The 20,281-nt window shown below is 33.2% G+C and overlaps 3 protein-coding genes across 6 annotated transcripts; all 3 read left to right on the top strand.

The window, feature by feature from the left end:
- Positions 1–55: 55 nt before the first annotated feature.
- Positions 56–2,491, top strand: LOC125202835 (receptor-like protein 33). The gene is made up of 5 exons (XM_048101310.1): positions 56–132; positions 529–598; positions 702–773; positions 950–1,021; positions 1,112–2,491. Exon 5 carries the CDS (start codon positions 1,159–1,161, stop codon positions 2,383–2,385), a length of 1,227 nt encoding a protein of 408 aa, XP_047957267.1. The 5' UTR covers positions 56–132; positions 529–598; positions 702–773; positions 950–1,021; positions 1,112–1,158; the 3' UTR covers positions 2,386–2,491.
- Positions 2,492–5,886: 3,395 nt separating this feature from the next.
- Positions 5,887–13,982, top strand: LOC125220159 (receptor-like protein 9DC3). 3 transcript variants are annotated; one of them, XM_048122322.1, is made up of 10 exons: positions 5,887–6,524; positions 6,638–6,779; positions 7,372–7,443; positions 8,840–8,983; positions 11,535–11,606; positions 11,709–11,780; positions 11,856–11,927; positions 12,016–12,087; positions 12,483–12,554; positions 12,619–12,744. In XM_048122322.1, the coding sequence occupies exons 3-10, from the start codon at positions 7,407–7,409 to the stop codon at positions 12,681–12,683; spliced, it is 606 nt and encodes a 201-aa protein (XP_047978279.1). In that variant the 5' UTR covers positions 5,887–6,524; positions 6,638–6,779; positions 7,372–7,406; the 3' UTR covers positions 12,684–12,744. The 3 variants fall into 3 exon arrangements, with proteins under 3 accessions (XP_047978279.1, XP_047978272.1, XP_047978268.1); XM_048122315.1 differs by lacking the exon at positions 12,483–12,554 and having other exon boundaries at positions 12,612–13,982; XM_048122311.1 differs by having other exon boundaries at positions 12,483–13,982.
- A 1,932-nt stretch (positions 13,983–15,914) lies between these two features.
- LOC125204608 (DNA excision repair protein ERCC-1) lies at positions 15,915–19,682 on the top strand. Of its 2 annotated transcripts, none has more exons than XM_048103318.1 (10): positions 15,915–16,075; positions 16,432–16,784; positions 16,884–16,968; positions 17,327–17,430; positions 18,172–18,271; positions 18,355–18,431; positions 18,688–18,787; positions 18,867–18,938; positions 19,016–19,084; positions 19,233–19,682. In XM_048103318.1, the coding sequence occupies exons 2-10, from the start codon at positions 16,525–16,527 to the stop codon at positions 19,515–19,517; spliced, it is 1,152 nt and encodes a 383-aa protein (XP_047959275.1). In that variant the 5' UTR covers positions 15,915–16,075; positions 16,432–16,524; the 3' UTR covers positions 19,518–19,682. The 2 variants fall into 2 exon arrangements, with proteins under 2 accessions (XP_047959275.1, XP_047959282.1); XM_048103325.1 differs by having other exon boundaries at positions 19,219–19,682.
- Positions 19,683–20,281: the final 599 nt, after the last annotated feature.

The following is a 20,281-nucleotide window of genomic DNA, read 5'->3' as shown; positions in this document are numbered from 1 at the left end:
CAACCGTTTTCAACATGTCTTCTTTGAAAAGGGTTCAGCTAACTGGTAACAAACTTAGTGGAATATTGCCTTCGGAAATTGGACACATGAAGCCGCTGCAGTATTTGAACTTAAAGAAAAATTCCTTCTATGGTAAGACTTGTAACTATTTGGATTTTGTTTTTCAGTTTAACATATTTATTAAGATGCTTTGAATCAAACTACTCCCTCCCTTCCTTGTTAATAGAGTTCCTTGTTAATAGAGGCATTTCTTTTCGGCATAGAGTTTAAGAATAGTGTGTTAAATGGATATATGGTGTAAAAAGTAAGAGAGATGAAGAAAGAATAAAGTAAAAGGGAGAATTACTTTTTGCCAAAAATAAAAATGAATCAATTAACTTGGAACTTCCAAAAATAGAAAAATAACTCTATTAACATGGAACGGAGACCAAAAGTCTAAAGCAAATAGTAAAATGGTTATTGTTGTTGACTTGTTGGTAGCATGCAATGTACAATTTGGAGATATTTAGTACAAATGACTTCTTTCAGGTCCAATAGCACCCACCATTGGAAATTTATCAAAACTGGAATACTTAGATCTCTCTTACTAATTTAGATGGTGAGCTTTCTTCCTCCTTACGCAACAACATGCAATCTTTGAATTACTTTTTCCACAAAGGTTTTGCAAATAAAATTTAAGCTATTATTCATTTAATTTTCAGGTTCAATACCACCCACTATTGTGAATCTTGCCAATTTAAGATACCTTGATTGTTCACGCAACAAATTAAATGGTGAGCTGCTATCCTATGTAACTAAAGAAAGAAAGCAACTAATTCCAATATAGTAGTATTAATTTATGAAGTACTAAAAATTAGTAATATACATTAAGCAAAGACTCCAACAGTATGCATTGATGAAGTAACTTGCAAGCATTTGATTAGTTTCTTATTATCTTTTGCTTCTATAGGTCCAATTCCACATGACTTTGGAAATCTATCCAAATTGGCTGATTTATCTCTCTCTTACAACAAACTAAACGGTGAGCTTCCAACATCTATCTCAGTTACTTACTGATATGTGCTTTATTGACATGTAGATTTTTTTTTTTATCATTTTCGTCGACTCACAGGTCGACTACCATCCGGGATCGGGAAGCTATCAAACATATATTCATTTATGCTCTCTTACAATCAGTTCAACGGGAAGCTTCCATCCTCCATCTGCAACCTAACGCGGGTTAAGTATTTTTTTCTCTCAAATACAAATTTGGTGGAAACAATTCCAATGTGCTTTGGAAACATGAGTAAATCTCTAGACTTCTTACATCTAAACGGGAATCGATTTAGGGGCCCAATTCCATCAACGTTTAGTAAGGAGTGTAGTCTCCGGTCCATCAATTTCAATGGTAATAAGTTGGAAGGAAAATTACCCGAGTCATTAGCCAACTGCAGCAGTCTAGAGGGCCTTGACATCGGAAATAATAGAATACATGGCAATTTTCCATACTGGATGGAAGCCTTTCCTCAACTTCGGGTGCTAGTCTTGAGGTCTAACAAGTTTGATGGTAACATGTCACCGTCTTCACTAACGAACCATCCCTTTCCCATGTTGCAAGTTTTAGATATATCTGGAAATGCATTTGTGGGCTCTGTACCTGAAAGGTATATCAACAATTTCAATATAATGATAAACACAACTAAGGATAATATTATTGGAAATAGTATTGAAAATTTCTTTAGGATATTATTGGAGATGAGAGTAACTTTGAAAGGTCAACATCAATTATTGGAGAGATTATTGGAAGGCTTTACGTTGATTGACTTCTCTTCGAATAGATTTTCAGGGAGTATTCCGTGTTCTATAGGAAATCTTCAATCTCTCAGATACTTGAACTTGTCGCACAATAACTTCATAGGAAATATACCTTCATCTCTTGCAAACATTAGTACACTTGAATCGTTGGATTTGTCTTCAAACAGTATGGATGGAGTGATTCCAAGTGAATTGACAGGGTTGACATTTCTTACGAAATTAAACCTTTCAATGAATGATCTGGTGGGAGAAGTACCACGATCTAACCAGTTTTCTACATTTGAGAATGATTCGTATGTGGAAAACTTTGGGCTATGTGGAGTTCCATTGACGAGAAAATGCAAAGAGGAGACAAGACCAATAGAAAAAGAGGATGATGAAGACGAAGATGAATTTATAGATGGATTTGGGTGGAAAAGTGTAGTGATGGGGTATGGATGTGGATCTATTGTTGGAATTGGTATTGGTTGTCGTGTTCCTCGTTATGGAAAACCAAGATGGTTAGTTGAATTCTTTTTTGGCGTTGAATATTATAAGAAGAAGAAGAAAAGGAGACAGAGTAAAGCAACACCAACACAAAGGAGAAGATGATTCAATGCAGAAAGTTGTGTGGTTTTTTTTAGTATCAGTTTTATAGTTTTACATGTGGGTAAATCAATGACAAAGATGTCTTCAACATATTTAATTTCTAGAGCAATCCTAATTGGTTAAAGTTTTCATTAGTACAGTATATGGCTAGAACTTTATCATAAGGATTATACTAAGCTAGAAATAATGTCTAATTTAATCAATCGTAAAAACAATGGAAAATTCTCGTCTTTAATCATTTCAATCAACTCCTCTTAAAGACTTCACAAATCATAACGCTAAAGAAAATGTGTTACCTTCTTACATCAGTCACATAATTAAATTGAAATTCTTGAAGTAATCATAAGCTATATGGATGAATGATGATACTATCCAATTAAACAAGTCTAGGTTGGACTCAAATAAATGATTCCTCATTTCTTCAATAGTTGAATCAACATCCGAATTGTAAATAGATAATTAAATCAAGTTATAAGTCAATTTAATAAATTTTCTAATGGAGTAATTGATATTTTAAACCTCATAATTTTCTTTCTAAATCGATCTGATATTTGGGCATTGATAAAACTAGGCCCAACTCAAAATCTTATTAAGTCATTAGCATGAGCCCAACACTATACCCCATTGATTTTATTCATATAGTATAAGAACGGAACAAAATTATCATCCCAAATATATCATGTATAAAATGTGACATCATGGAGGGAGTTTTTTTTTTTTTTTTTTATGTCTTTGAAGGGACACAAGAGACAAGAATTAGTACTTGTAAAATCAATCCATACTAATTGAACTTATCTTATAAGCTCAATTAACTAAATATTTGAAAATTAGGACAAAACAAATTATTTTGATCATATATACTGAGTGGGATGGATGGAGTATTTAACGCATTAATAATTACACTTTTTGTCTCATTTTAAATGAAATATTTTTTTTTATTTTTAACTCCCTTCGTCTCATAAAAAATAGGTCATTTAGGGTTGACACGAGTTTTAATGCATAATTGGCAAGTAAGAGAGAAAGAGAAAAAATAGTTAAAATTGTGTAGTACTCCCTCCGTCCTATAATAGATGTCACACTTTCCTTTTTAGTTTGTCCCATAAAAAATGTCACATTTCCATTTTTTGATAAAATTCCCTCTCACATAAATATAAAAATTACTCCCTCTGTCCCGGCTAAGATGACACATTGCTTAGCCGGCACGGGATTTTAGGAGTATTAAAATGTTTAATTGGAGAGAGAAAAGATGGGTGTAAGTATTAAAGTAGAGAGATAAAGAAAGATGAATATTTTAATAGGAGTGAGAAAAAATAGTTGAGTGTATTAATTGGAGAGAGAAAGTTACCAAAAAAGGAAATGTGTCATCTTAGTTGGGACAAACCAAAAAGGAAAACGTATCATCTTAAGCGGGACGGAGGGAGTATATTTTATCTCTTCATTTAACACACAAAACAAAACCTCCTAAAATTCCGTGTCGTCCCAATAGTGTGACATCTTTTGTGGGACGGAGGGAGTACATGGTGGGACCCATGAATGATAAAGTAAAAGAGAAGGACCAAAAAGATTATCACAAATGGATATGAACTATTTTTATGAGACGAATAAAAAAGTAAATATGGCCTATTTCATGGGACAGAGGGAGTAGGCATGCTTAGTCGGCCGGTTCCGGTTCTAACCGGACCGGTTGACCGGTTTTAAATTTTCATGAATCTCAGAATCGGAACCGGAACCGGAACCGGAATCGATCGGTTCCGGTTTGAAAGCGGCCGGTTAAGAACCGATCGATTCCGATTCGGAACTGGAACCGATTTATAATATTTAATCCGAATTTATTTGAATAAAGATATAAATGATTCAATATTTATAATCCAATAACTAAAATTTCAATATATCAAATACCTAAAATTTCAAAAAAAATTACAACAATACAAACCGACAAGACGACAATATTTATCGTTCAATACCTAAAAAAAAATCAACTCATAAAATATTACTATCTAATACTAAAAAAAAACCAAACAGAAGGAATATAAAAGAAATAACCTAAATCTGCAAAAATATAAAAGCAACACATGCACACACACGTTTAACAACATATCAAAACACACACACACGACACATGAACACACAACAACATTTAATCAAGAAAAAGCAACACACACACACAATGACACAACCACGTATAAACACACGCACACAACACATATACGCACACACATAGGAACACACACACACACACACGTGTATACAATATTATTTTAAAAAATATAAAATAAAATTAAAATTAAAATGCAATCCGGTTCCCGGTTAAGAACCGATCAGTTCCGGTTAGAATCGGAACCGATATTTTAAAAAAAATAGGAATCGGTACCGGAACCGGAACCGGTTTTCCGATTCCTCAATTAACCGACCGATTCCGATTCCGATTTCGATTCCGGTTAACCGAGAATCGGAGAACGAGCACCGAGTATGAGATTTTAGAAAATGTTATTTTATAAGTTAAATTAGAGAAAATAAAGTAGAGAGTGGTATTTATATTTTAAATTCAGAGCGAAATATCATAAAAAAGAAATTGTGTGAATTGTACTACTCCCTCCGTCTAGGCTAAGATGACATACATCTCAGTTGGCACGAGATTTTAGGAGTTATTTTGTGGTTAATTCGAGAGAGAAAAAGTGGATATTAGTATTAGATGAAGAGAGAAAAAGAGTTGAATAATTTAATAGGAGAAATAAAAAGGTGGTTGGATTTACTCCCTCCGCCCCACTTAAAATGTAACATTTGGGAATCGGCACGGGATTTTATGTAGTGTTGTTTTGTGAGTTAAAGAAGAGAGAGGAAAGTAAGAGAGATGAAAAAGTAGAGATAGAGTTATTTCCATTATAGGAAATGTTTCATTTTTAATGGGACAGCCAAAAAAGGAAAACGTTTCTTTTTTAATGGAATAGATGGAGTATTAATTAGAAGAGGAAAGTTACCACCAAATAGAAATATGTCATGATGATTGGGACAAACTGAAAAAGAAAGCGTGTTTCTTAGATGGACGGAGTGAGTAGTACTCCCTCCGTCCCAATAAAGTTGAGTCGTATTCCTTTTTAGTCCGTCCCAACAAAGTTGAGTCATTTCATTTTTTAACAAAAGACAAAACATCTAATCACTCTTTTTTTTATTCCATCATTTACTTTACTCTCTGTTATCTTTTCTTTTTTCATCTCTCCTATTTATTTAATATAAATTTTTAATCTTCGTGTCCAAAAATTTTGTCTCAATTTTTTTGGGACGGAGGGAGTATTTTTTTTAAAATTTGTGAGTGTACTTATGAAATAACGTGGGACAGCTGGAATTGTTATTTTTTAACGCACAGCCCTCCATAAATTTGAACACGTGCAGCTACACGACGACAGGAAAGTGTTGGGAATGAAGCACGCCATCAATTGATTTGACTTATAAATATAGTCTTAGCAGTCGCTTTCAAATAATCACCACAGTAATTAGCATTAGCAATTTGATTATGAAGTGGCTTCCCCCAGTTTTCCAATCTTGTCTCGTCCTTTTCCTTTCCTGTCTGAGCATTGCTAATGCTACCTCACTTGAAATAAAAAGGGACGAATCTTCTCTTCTTGCTTTCAAAGCCCTCGTCACTTCAGATCCTCACAATGTTATAAAGCAAAGTTGGAGCACTCGGACCCATTTTTGCTCATGGATAGGAGTCACTTGTGATTCCCATGGCATTAGGGTGACTAGAGTAAATATCTCGAATATGGAAGTCGAAGGCAGCATCCCACCCGAAATCGGAAATCTTGATTCTCTGATTTCTCTTGATCTAAGCGGAAACAATCTTCATGGTCCTATTGCTCCATCAATCTTCAATCTAACGGCAATCGAATCTATTCATTTGTCCATTAATCTATTCTCGGGTACGCTTCCAAACGACATTTGCACGCACAAAAGGCTTCAAAAACTCAAACTGCTTGATCTATCCGTCAACGATTTGAAGGGAGATATACCCTCGAGTTTGGATCAATGCCCACAGCTTGAGATAATAAGGCTTCAAAACAACTACTTCAGTGGACATGTACCCAGAGAAATTGGGAACATCACACAGCTTAAGGAATTAAACCTCTATAGAAACTATTTAAGAGGTATACTACTTATATTCTAATCTTTATGCTTAGAATTTAATTCTATTTTGTTTAAAATATAATCATTTAATTGTTATTTTATACTACTATGATAGATTGATATGATTTTGCAGGAGTTATTCCAGAAGAGATTTATCATCTTCATAATTTACAAATGTTGGAATTGGGGTACAATGAGTTGTCAGGCCCTTTGTCACCTGCTATTGGAAATATGAGCATTACAAGACTTAAGCCTTGGCCACAATGCTTTATCCGGTAACGTTTCTACCTTTTTTCATTTTTTTTTTCATGTATACTCGAAATTCGAAAATATATTCTCATGGCCCATGATAGACGTAATTTTATTTATTTATTTTCATATTTTAGAAATACAGTTAATTTCACTTTGGATATACCGGTCTACCTTATACATTTAGTTCATTGTTTTCTGTTCTAATGATAAAACGTATGAAGGAATAAGTGTTTATTAGTTATTTAAGTGAAATATGAATAAAGTATAAATGAATAAGAAAAAAATGAACACCGAAGAGATTATGAGAGAAATTAAAAAAATAAGTAAGAAAGAGAATAAAGTTAAAAATATTAGATATGACAAAAAAAAAGGGGAAAGAGAACAGAATAAATATATTAAATGCAACAAGGTGTTGAACTTTGCCATATCTACATGCGTGTGTACAGTTAACATATGTGGGACATTTTCTGGGTCGCTGACCTCTGTGTAGCATAAAAATGATAGTTATGCGATTTGTTATTAAGATGCATACTTGTTTTAAACTTTTTTTTATCATAATCTATGATTCATACTCTTTTATATTTAGAGATTTATCTTCCAAATAATGTCTTTCAGGCCCAATACCTTCTACGATTGGAAATCTATCAAATATGAAGACCATAGTTCTCTCTCACAACACATTAGATGGTGAGTTTCAATCCTCCATAGTTTGAGAAAATATTCAATGAACCTTCCACACCAAAGTTGGTGTGCCAAACTAATTAATCTTTGACAAATAAAAAAATAAATGGCTAACTCCCAACTAGACATGCCAACTAATAAAGTTATTTTTAAAAAATATTCATTAAACTTAGAAGATATTCATTAAATTATTTTTATAAAATAAGGCATAACTTTTTATATTGAAATTATCAATATTTTTTTACCTCCTGCGTATATACTACATACTTATATAGTTGCAAAATATTCATCAACATTTGCCAACATTAAAAAATACTCCATCCGTCCCACAAAGTTTATCCCCATTTGGCTTAACATGAATTTTTAGAAATTGTTTGATTTTATATTAGATGAATGTTTGTAGTAGAATAAAGATCCTACATTAATGAGATTGATTAGTATATTTAATGTCTATTTTTGGAAATATTCTAATTGGGACAAACTTTGGGGACGGACTAAAATAGTAAATGGACAAACTTTGTGGAATTGGGGAAATAAGTATAATCACGGAGTACAATACTTTGTTAGTGTTATTTAAAATTTTATGGTTACAATTTTCTTTTTCTTATATATTTATGTCTAAAATGTAACTGAAGATACACACAAACAAAAAGTGTGATCATAATTTAATTTTTCTATTTCTCAGTGCATTTAAACAGTTGTTACTTAGTAACTTAATATGAAAGTAAAAAATTAAATTATAACTACTTATATTTATATGTAGGAGGAAAAAGTATTAGCAATTTTAAGATTATACAATATTCTATGAAAGTGGTTTAATAAAATTTTCAAGTTTTTTAATGCATTAAATAGGTTTTATATTTACTTAGTAACTTAATATGAAAATTAAATTATAACTATACAAGTGTATCAATATATTTATATGTAGGAGGTAAAAATATAAGCAATTTTTATATTATAGAATATTCCATAAAAGTGGTTTAATAAATTTTTTAAGTTTTTTAATGCATTAAATAGGTTATATTTTTACTTAGAAACTTAATATCGAAAATAAGAATTTAATTATAACTATATAAGTGTGTCAATATATTTATATATAGGAGGAAAAAAATATTGACAATTTCAATTTTTAGATTATGCAATATCCCATAAAAGTGGTTTAGTAAATATCTTCTAAAAGTAGCTTCATTAATTGGCATGTCTAGTCATTTGTGTTTTTATTTGTTAAAGATTAATCGATTGAGTACACCACCTCCGTAATGCCAGTTCACTAAATATTTTCTCAATTAGTATCTAAAATGTATAGTTAACTTTTGTGATCATAGTATAATTTTAAAGGATTTATTTCAAAAAATATTCTTCTTCATTAAACGTATTGATATGAATATTTATAATTTTTCAGGACTCTTACCGCCGTCCATATTCAACTTGACTTCCTTGGAAAATTTAATTTTAGAAGGTAACAAATTTAGTGGGGCATTGCCTTCGGAAATTCAGAACATGAAAGAGATGAAGGCTTTGTATCTTCGGAACATTTCTTGTACTGGTAAGACTTCTAACTCTACAGTTTTAAACATACTCTGACTCTTTCTTTCCATATAATCAATTAGGCTATGTTTGATACGTGGAATTAGAAGGGTGGAATTAGAATCAGATTCTTCAATTCTAAATTTAATATTTGGTACCATAAAAATATTTGAATTTGGAATTAAATTCCAATTCCAAATCGTTCAATTTCAAAATTTAAATTTCATATTAAAAGCACAGAAAATTGGAATTGCAAATGGTCATAAAATTAGATAGCTTTACTATATATCCATCACGCACACATCAAACACACACACTACACACATTTCACACACTACACGCACTTCACATCCACTACACACCACATACACTACACACATTTCACACAATTCACATACTACACACACTACACACATTTCAACCATCTGATTTTTGGAAAAAAAATATCAGTGTTAAGATTTTTTTTATCTGAACTAAACCGAATTTAAAAAATTGAAAATTTCCAAATATTAAAACTGAACCAAATTTAAAATTTCAGTTTGTTAATACTGAATAGTGTGTGCAGGGTGTGTATTTTTTGTATAGCGTGTGTATTTTTGTGAAATTTGTGTGTGTGCAAAGTGAGTAGTATGTGTAATTTGTGTAAAATTTGTGTAGTGTGTGTATTTTGTATGTAATATGTGTGCAATGTGGGTAGTATATGTATTTTGTGTATGGTCTATGGCAGTGTGTTTATTTTGTGTACAACGTGCGTGTAGAGTGTTTTTTTTTTGTATAGTGTGTGGGTGTGTATTTTGTGTATAATGCGTGTAGTGTGTGTATTTTGTGTATAGTGTGTATGTAATGTGTGTAGTTTGTATATAGCGTGTGTAGATTGTGTATTTTGTGTATAGCGTGTGTAGATTGTGCAGTGTGTGTATTTGTGTATTTTGTGTAAAAATGTGTGTGTGTGTGTGTATATTTTGTGTATAGTGTACGCGCACAACTTCTTTAATTTCAATTCCATATTAATTATTTCATTTTAGCCAGCATAGGATTTAGAATTGAATTCAATTCCTTCCTATTCAATATTATTTAAATTTCGTATACCAAACGGAACATTACAGATGAATACCACTCCAATTAGTTGTGTGTCTTCAAAAATCTATGCTTTTTTTGTTTAGCATATTTATTAGGACTACATAGATATTTTAAAAAGTATCTGAATTAAATTTATATATTTTTTAAAAATAAATGTAGTACACTATTTAATAATCAATTAAGGGCCTTGCTGTAGCTTGTAGTACTAGTTAGAATATGAGTAACATTTTTCAAAAATGACGTATAACATAGTAATTTCTTCGTCCGTCCTATTTAAGATGACATGTTTTCCTTTTTAGTTTGTCCCTACTAAGGTAATATATTTTCTTTTCTAAAAACTCTTTCTTTAATTAATACACCTAACCACTTTTTCTACTCCATATAAAATCTTTATCTTTCTTTCTCTTTCTATTTTAATGGAGTACTTTTTACACCCACCTTTTCTCTCTCCAATTAAACACATTAACTAGTAACTCCTAAAACCCATGCCGACAAAAATATGTGTCATCTTAGCCGAGATGGAGGGAGTATTACTTATCATAAGTTTCTAATTACTGAAAAATTCTAATTTGTATTGATATTGATTAATTAAATATAATTAACCAATTGATGTTATATATAATTGAATTTTAATCAACATGCATAATAATATTATTACAATAAGGAATATCCGTATTTCCTACTCCCTATGTCCTATAAAAATATGTGCACTTTTCATTTTCGTCCGTCTCATATAATAATGTGCATTTAACTTTTGGAAAGTTATACTCCCTCTTTTACCAAGAAAGTTTAAATCATTTTATTTTTTGCTCTCGTTTTGAAAAAATCGTAATAAATAGTTAAAGTGGATATATAGTAAAGTAAAATTGAGAATAACGTAGGTAAGAGTCTCTCTACATTATTTTCGGTTTTACTAGACTATTTATCCACTCTAACTATTTATTACGATTTTTTCAAAAATAAGTGCGAAAAATGAAGTGACTCAACATTCTTGGGACAAAGGGAGTATCAATTTAATAATGTTGGTGCCATTATCCACTAATACTACTTTTACTATCATTCTCCCTCTCTCTCTTACTTTACAATACATTCTTTTCATCTCTCTCTTACTTACCATTTTTTTCTGGTGCTATATCTATTGTTTATATTTTCATAGGACGGAGGAATATATTTCTTATAGGGTTATTCATGCGTGCACACTAGAACTCTACATTAATATGATATTGTTCTGCCTGTAGCATTTTGCTCTTGGGACGTATACATACTAATGGAATAAAGATTGCATTTATATATTGCTTTTATATATTGCTTGTACCTTTTTCTAATTCTCTAATTTGAAATTATTTGACCCCAACCCCAACGGTTTTTATGGTTTATTAGTACTTTTCTTATTTGATATATATGAATTCAAATTTAATCATTAATTACTTTCTCATATTAGAATCCATGTCACATAAACACACCTAATATATTCACCTCTATTTTTTCAGGTCCAATACCGCCTACCATTGGAAATTTATCAAAGTTGATGCTCTTAGATCTCTCTTACAATAATCTAAGTGGTAAGCTAGTTCCTCCCATTGCAACAAGATCAAGATGTACCCTCTTAGAATAATTACTACTTCAACTATGTTTTGGAAACAAATCATTCATTTAATTTTCAGGTCCAATACCATCCACAATTGGAAATCTTGCCAATTTACAACATCTTAAACTCGCATCGAACACATTAAGTGGTGAGCTTTTATCCTCCATATTATAACTGAAAAAGAAAGCAATTTGATTAATTAGTTTGTCATGCATTTGATTAGGTCCGATACCATCCACCTTTGGAAATCTATCAAATTTGTTTACTCTAGACCTCTCTTGGAACAAATTAAATGGTGAGCTTTTATTTTCTTTCGATCGCAGCTCCATGGTTTGTTGAGATGTAAAGACTTTTTTCATATACTTCTCATCATTCCGACCCAGGTGTATTACCATCCAACATTGGAAATCTATCAAGTTTGACATCTCTACATGTCACGTCCAACAAATTAAATGGTGAGCTTCTACTCTCTGTCTTCAGTTCCATGCTTTGTTGATGCAAAGAATATAGAGTAAAAGTCAATTTTAGTCCTAAATATATGACCAAAATACGAATTTGGTCCAAAACATTCACTTTTTGAAAAACAGGTTCATAACAAATGAAAATGTAGCCGAAGTGGTCCTTTTTTTTTTTACAGTTCCGTAAAAAAACTAACGGTAATTGCATGGTAGCATGACCATTAGTTTTTTGACGGAACCGTAAAAAATAGAACCACTGCGACAAGGATTTCATTTGTTATGCACCTATTTTGAACCAAATATGTATTTTAGTCATATGTTTAGAACTAAGATTGACTTTTACTCAAGAATATAATTTAATTTTAAAAATTCTTCTCACCATTCCAACCCAGGTAAATTACCATCTAGCATTGGAAATCTGTCAAATTTGATGTCTCTACAACTCACTTCCAACAAATTACATGGTGAGCTTTCATCCTCCATTTGCAATATAACAACTCTTCAAATTCTTATTCTCTCAGATAACAGTCTGTCAAAAACAATTCCACGATGCTTTGGAAATATGGATAAATCATTGGTCATCTTACATTTGAATGGGAATCAGTTTAGTGGCCCGATTCCAACATTTAGCAAGGGTTGTAGTCTCACGTCCATCAATTTGAGTGGTAATAAATTGCAAGGGGAATTACCTGAATCCTTAATCAACTGCAAAAGCCTATTGGGCATCGACGTTGGAAATAATAGAATACATGGAGAATTTCCATACTGGATGGAAGCCCTTCCTCAAATTCGGGTGCTCATCTTGAGGTCTAACAAGTTTGATGGTAACATATCACTGACTTCTTCAGGACCTGACCTTCCATTTCATGATTTGCAAGTTTTAGATATATCTCATAATGCATTTGCGGGCGCTCTACCTATCAAGAATTTCAAAGCAATGATAAACATGACCGATAAAAGTTATACTTTAGAGACTTATGCATTTACAAGGTATGTGCGGATGAGAATCACTTTGAAAGGCCAGGATCAATTATTGCAAAGACTGCTGGATGCCTTTACGATGATTGACTTATCCTCTAATAAATTTTCTGGAAGTATTGCACAATCAATAGGAAATCTTAAGTATCTCAAATACTTAAACTTGTCACATAATAACCTTATAGGAAATATACCTTCCTCTCTTGCAAACATGAGTGAACTTGAATCCTTGGACTTGTCATCAAACAATCTGGACGGAGTAATTCCAAGTGAATTGACAAGGTTGACATTTCTTACGAAATTAAACCTTTCAATGAATAATCTAGTGGGACTGATACCACGATCTAACCAGTTTTCTACATTTGAGAATGATTCGTATGTAGGAAATTTGGGGCTATGTGGAGTTCCGTTGACGAGAAAATGCAAGAGTGGGCCAAAAGAAGAACTTGAAGATGAAGAAGAAGAAGAAGATGGATATTTTATAGATGGATTTGGGTGGAAAAGTGTAGTGATGGGGTATGGATGTGGACTCATAGTTGGAATTGGTACAGGTTGTTGTGTTTTTCGATATGGAAAGCCAAGATGGTTGGTTGAATTCTTCTCTAGCGTTGGATATGATAAGAAGAGAAAGAGACGCAACAGAGCCACACCAACACAGAGGAGAAGTTGATTCAAAACAGAAGGTTGTGCACTTCTTTTGATAGTGCTCTTGCTCATGTTCTTTCCATGCTCGTTTCTTTGTTTTCTTTTCGGTTTTTATATATCCTAATCCTATTGATTTCGACCATAGAGAGCTTGTGCTTGAGTTGTTTCTTTCTTTTATGTTTTGATTTTGCATAATAATACACATTAAATATATTTGACTTTTTAATCTTGAATTCGACCATCTTTCGTCATTTATTTGACGATTTACCCTTAAATTAGTATATGTGGTTTGTATATAAATTTGTTTCTAGTAATGTAAAACCTCTTGCATATAATGCTAATTCAATCAAGTAAGGCAGCAAAATAGAGTACTTTACTAGCGTTTTCAGAGGATTTGTGGAGACGAAAAGAAACCACTGCGAAATTGTGACCACAATATCAGACACTGCGACATTTCATCGAACAGATTGCAATCACTCTTTCTGGTTTCTAAGATTGTAACTTTGCCTCTCTCTACATTGAAATTTGTGGGTCTCTAACTATAACAATGATAGTTTAAATTGGGAATGGATTTGGAGCATTCTTTACTCCATATGGAAGGCCAAATTGGTGGAATTTTGTGACTGATATGAAATTATTCAGATTATTAATTTTCTTAATTTAGTAAGTCCGACTTTAAAGTTTTTACTCAAATAAAAAAAATTATTCCCTCCGTCCCGCTTAAGATGACACGTTTTTCTTTTTAGTTTGTTCCAACTAAGATGACAAATTTTCTTTTTTCGAAACTTTCTCTCTCTAATTAATACACCCATTAAAATATCCATCTTTCATTCTCTCTCTATTTTACTCCCTCCGTTCCACTTTAGAAGTCCCGGTTGATCAATTTTGGGCGTCCCGCTTTAGGAATCCCGGTTGAGATAAATTAATAAAATATACCTACAAAGTGTTAAAAGTGAGTCCCAACATCCACTACAACTAATAAAAAAGTGTTAAAAGTGGGTCCCAACCTCCACTACGATATTTATTTATTGGACACTCAATTAAAAGTGGGTCCCAACATCCACTATAATATTTATTTATTACACATTTAAATACTTTTTTCTTAAAACATGTGCCCGACTCAACCAGGACTCCTAAAGCGGGACAGAGAGAGTAATACTTACACCCACATTTTCTTTCTCCAATTAAACACTTTAACCAATACTCCTTCTGTCCACGAATAGGAGTCTCGCTTTTCCATTTAGGTTCGTCCACGAATACAAGTCCCGGTTCATAATTATCATAAACGGAAAGAGACTCCACATTCCACTAACTCATATCACTCACATATCATTTAAAAACTACTCCCTCTGTTCCATAGTAATAGAGACGGTTCTTTTCGACACAGAGATTAAGAAAAGTTGTGTTAGATGAATTAAGTAACTCAAGAGTAAAGTGACAAATGAAAAAGGTAGAGAGATGAAGAGAGAATAAAGTAAGAGAGAGTAAAGTAGGTGTGGAAAAATGTGTTGACTTTTACTAAAAAGGAAATGACTCTATTACTATGGAACGTACCAAAATGGCAAAATGACTCTATTACTATGGAATAGAGAGAGTAATATATACAAGTGAGACCTCTATTCCACTAACTTTCTTCCATTCACTTTTCTTAACATTTCTTAAAACTCGTGTAGGATAGAAATAAAATTCCTATTAGTGGACGGAGAGAGTGACTCCTAAAATCCCGTGTCGACCAAGAAATGTGTCATCTTAGCCAGGACTCAAAGGGACTAATACAAAGTGTTGTAAAATAGGGATAATCAAAATAAAAAATGTACTGAAGCAAATAATGTAGTAAAAGCTATACTGCTACTACTATAAAGTGGTGGAGTCATTTTATCATTTCGGTAAGTTCCATAATAATTAAGTTAATTTTTTTTATATAAAAGTCAACACACTTATTCATATATCTTATTTTCTCTTTATTTCTCTACTTTTTTCTATTTTTTATTTTATTCTTTCTGTACTTAGTTTACTTAAAATAATTTTTTTTAAATTTTCGTATAAAAAATTGACCGTCTCCGTCGCTACGGAACTGATGAAGTTACTACGGAACTGACGAAGTACTGCATAGGGAGTATGGGTCATTATTTAAACAGTACTACTAGTAAATGAGTAATAAAATCGTCTTCGCATTAATATACGTATGAAAGTATATTCATTTAACAAGAGATTTTTACAGTTAATATTCATTGTTTCTCCCAATTTTCTCCTTTGCCGCGTTTCGCCTCCGCCGTCTGGAACATCGGTGAGCTCCACCACCGTCGTCCTTATCATTCGCTCCGGCTTTTCTTCCTCCATTTCCCGTGCTCTTCCATCGGAGGTACTTTACCCTCTTCATCTGAATTAGGTCCAATTATATGCTACGAATTTCTGGAAACAAGTTCTTAATTTGCTCTAATTCATGAATTTACTCTGTTCTCTAAAACTTCTTCTATGCGAAGTTATTTCACAATTATCCGCCAAATCGATTACCATTAAACATAAATTTCTGTAGTCAAGGCTGGATGTTTACTGAAATTGAATTATTTAGAAAATTTATCGAAATTGATTCGGTTGTTCTGCGTTAATTGAAAGTTATTCCACCAAAACATATGCTTTCATGCGGTTCATTCACAGAATTAATTGTTCAGAAAGTTGGGGAAATCATAATGTTAGCTTCTATTTAAATTAATGAAGGAAGTAGAGAGAGAGCCGGTGAGCTCTCCGATTATGCGAGTGGAATAGAAGGGAGGGATTTCGAAGGCTGAATTAGGAGAGTGAGTTGTGAAGATGGAAAACAGAGATGATCCTGGGAAGCAGGATGACAGTCAGAAACAGAAGAATGCCTCATTTGTTGTGAAGATACCTTCTTATGAAGAAGTGGTTGAAAGTTCCCAACCTAAGTCACAGTCCCTGTTCAAGCCTTCGCCCTCGTTTTCACAAGCATTTGACTTTATAAAAAACACTGAATTTTACACCACCCCGCCACCTGCGCCAGTGGTTCAGCCCTCCGTAGATGCCCCCTCATCCTCTCAAGTATCCAATCAAAGGTCTCTCTCTCTCATTTATGAAAATGCTTTATTTTTTGGCTTTCGAGTGGTTCATGTAGGTTGTTGGTTACATCAAGAGCTATTTTTGTCATCTTCTAGGCAAACCATTCAATCTCAAGCTCCATCCACATCAGTTTCATCAGCTGGTGCAAATCGGAATGCCATCATCGTTAGCCACAGACAGGTGAATTACTTTTGTTGTGCACGCGAATGAATATGGTTGATCATTAATGATGTTTTAATACATATGTGAATTAGCATATGCCAAACTCATTGTTGATGTTTAATTAGTTATGTGGATTGTGAACTCAGAATGACTAAACATAGCCTGGGGAGTTTTTTTATATTACTTGGTCATATACATATTATTAACCTGCATTTATATATGCTTGGGTGAACAACTCCATTTTTCTTTCTCTTTCTTTGAAAGTGACCTTTAGTCAGTTAAAATGTGAAGATTAGCCACCACGTTTTTATATAATGCATTTTTTAACTTCTATTTGGCATAAAAGTTGGTGACTTGTATTTCATTTGTAATGCAGAAGGGCAACCCTTTACTAAAACACATAAGGAATGTCCGATGGGTTTTCGCTGATGTTGTTTGCGATTATTTGTTGGGCCAAAGTTCATGTGCACTATATTTGAGGTAATATAGTTCATCTAAGGTCCAACTACTGCAGGACGTTTTTAAATTGGGAATTAAATACATTTGCTATGTCATGGTTTGACAGCACTCTTATTCAGATGTGGCCACTGTTATGATGATAGAAACATGTGTTTTGGCACAGCCACTTGTTACTATCATGTTGAAATGCACCTTTGCGATCTACCTTAAATCTCAAGAAATTACCTTTAACAATTGAACAACAGTATCTGTGCAACAATGAGAACTATAAACCTAATTTGGCCACGTTGATGTGGCCAAATCTTGGTTCACTAGTACTTATTGGCTTCCAAAGACCAAAAGTTGAATGGAAGTAAGTTTATAATTTGATATATCCAGAAGCAAGATATAATATCCTTAACACATTGAGAAAATAAACTGCATTTTTGTTATACTGTCGTTATATCATGAGGGGTTTGATATAGATGCTTAACGTACATGTAACTTAATTATATATGGTAAGAAAGTCTTTTGATGTTTAAGCACTTTCTGTGGAAAATTTGACAAAATTCCAACAGAAGGAGGGAGGGAGTGAGTATGTTTTATGCTTAAAAATGTTGTTGAGAAGTTACAAGGAAGCTGTGTCTCGTAGAATAACTTGTAACAAAGATGACTCCTTAGTCCTTATTGTGTTTTGTTAGAATCAAGCATATCTTTCCATTGTCTATTCAGTCAGTACAGCGATCCTCTTGTGTAATCAGGATTTACTCTCATCTTGTTCAGTCTCCGCTACCATCTTCTACATCCAGATTATTTATATTTCCGGATAAGGGAACTGCAGAAGAATTTCAAGCTTCGCGTTGTGTTATGCCACGTTGATGTTGTAAGTCTTTCATATTATCTTATATTTACAAGTTTGGAATGAAATTTTTGTATGGGATCGCTGATTTCTCACATTGGTACCAGGAAGATGTTGCTAAGCCTCTGCTCGAAGTCACAAAAACAGCACTACTGCATGACTGCACTCTTTTATGTGCTTGGAGGTGTATTTTTTTTTGCACAGCTTCCTATTTCTGTTTTCTGCAAAGTTCTTTACACACCAGAATGTAAATGGGAGAATATATTTTGAGCGGAAGCATATTTTATGGAAATTATTATCAGCACGTCAAATTTTACTTTTCGTAGTTAGATGAATAACTTGGTTGTTGAAACTTGAAAACCAATAATTCCCTGCTGCCTGTTTTTTTTTTAATATTTCTTATGTACCTGACTGGTTTCTTACATTTTCTCATAATTTAGCTTGGAAGAGTGTGGTCGGTACCTGGAGACTATTAAAGTTTATGAAAATAAACCTGCGGATCTTATTCAGGGACAAATGGATATGGACTACATGTCAAGGGTCTGTCTCATTTTATTAGTTGATTGTTTATTTGCTTCTAGTTGGGAAGCCACTCACCTATGTCCCGTTCTGTACATAGTTAAACCATGCACTCACATCAGTGCGGCATGTTAACAAGACAGACGTCATTACCCTTGGATCTACTTTTGGGGTAAGGATCTGTGTTTTTATTTTGCAGCAGCTATTACTGGTTGATATTTTCACTGACTTCACATTCTACCGATTTAGTCTCTCTCAAATATCATGGACGCATCAATGGAAGATCTTGCTCGTTGCCCCGGGATTGGAGAAAGAAAGGTAGTCTATGTTTTCATGCATCCAAAGTGCTTGTCGGGGTTTCTGAAATATGCCAAAAAATTACGCCGATGCTGTTTTTCATTTAATTTACATTTTGTTTTTGTTTTCTGGATATGTCTATCAATTACTCGTAGTCTTTTTACAACAGGTTAGACGCTTGCATGATACTTTCCATGAGCCATTCAAGCGTGCAGTTCCCAACCCTGCTGCACCCGTTGCTGAAAATCCTATCGATAACGAAGGTGGTCCCGCCTCTGGAAGCGAAAGAAACGAGGAAGTTAAGGAGAATCAAGAGACGAGCAAAGACCACAAGAAAGAAGAAGAAATCAGTGTAAGATCTGCCCTGAAGGCTGCATTTGCCAAGTATTCCAGCACCAGAGGAAGCAAGAGGAAGGCAGGGGTGCAGGCTGAACGGGAAGAGGACGACGTCTGAAGAGCCAACGAGAGTGATGACTTTACAAGATAAGTTTTTATACTCAGTGGTGGAAGCTGTTTTTAAGCTATCGTAGTACCATCGATGCATTCACATCTGTGAGTTGTTTCTGTGTTTTCTGCAAGAAAGCCTAATGTACGGCAAGTAAGTTAAATAATTTTTCTCTGGAAATGAGTCGAGATACTAGGATCGGCGGATGATAAAATCATGCTCGAGCATCCACAAACCAACGAACTATCTCATCACTTCGCTTGCACTATTCTTGGCCTCAAACCTACTTTTCCCTTCGACAACGAAGCACAACTCAATTGGTAAGTAGAGCCCCTCCAACCAATAGATTGAGGATTTGAGTCACCCCAGGTAGATGGGGAACTATGGTTGATCATCTTGAAAAATATAAACTACTTTTCGCTTCTGTCCCTTAACAATCTTATCACTATCTCATCAGTTCACTAGACACTATTCATGGATCACATCTCATTACTTATTTCTATTTCTTACATTTCATATAATTTGCAATTGGTGTATATTTATAAATCCTAGTTAAATTCATATGTAGTAATTCAAATTATAAAAATTTCATTATCTTTAATAATTACATAACTGAAAAAAAATAATAAAGAAATAGATAATCATAAATGTGATATAAAAAATGCTAATCATTCAAATAATATCCTGACACCACATTCTTGTACCACAGGAATTGCGATTTTTGTGATTTAGAATTTTTTGTCCCACCACCTTCCCACCCTTTTGCTACACGT

Source organism: Salvia hispanica, chromosome 1, assembly GCF_023119035.1.
Source record: "Salvia hispanica cultivar TCC Black 2014 chromosome 1, UniMelb_Shisp_WGS_1.0, whole genome shotgun sequence".
NCBI lineage: Eukaryota > Viridiplantae > Streptophyta > Magnoliopsida > Lamiales > Lamiaceae > Salvia > Salvia hispanica.
This window is presented reverse-complemented; position numbering and strand designations above follow the sequence as displayed.

Excerpts from the sequence above, each read along its gene's own strand:
- LOC125202835 (XM_048101310.1), top strand. The coding sequence starts at position 1,159 with ATGCTCTCTTACAATCAGTTCAACGGGAAGCTTCCATCCTCCATCTGC.
- LOC125220159 (XM_048122311.1), top strand. The coding sequence starts at position 7,407 with ATGAAGACCATAGTTCTCTCTCACAACACATTAGATG. Across the intron at positions 8,984-11,534 it reads TCGGAACATTTCTTGTACTG|GTCCAATACCGCCTACCATT; the intron begins GTAAGACTTCTA and ends CTATTTTTTCAG. Across the intron at positions 12,088-12,482 it reads CACGTCCAACAAATTAAATG|GTAAATTACCATCTAGCATT; the intron begins GTGAGCTTCTAC and ends ATTCCAACCCAG.
- LOC125204608 (XM_048103318.1), top strand. The coding sequence starts at position 16,525 with ATGGAAAACAGAGATGATCCTGGGAAGCAGGATGACAGTCAGAAACAG. Across the intron at positions 18,432-18,687 it reads ACTCTTTTATGTGCTTGGAG|CTTGGAAGAGTGTGGTCGGT; the intron begins GTGTATTTTTTT and ends CTCATAATTTAG. Across the intron at positions 18,788-18,866 it reads ATATGGACTACATGTCAAGG|TTAAACCATGCACTCACATC; the intron begins GTCTGTCTCATT and ends TTCTGTACATAG.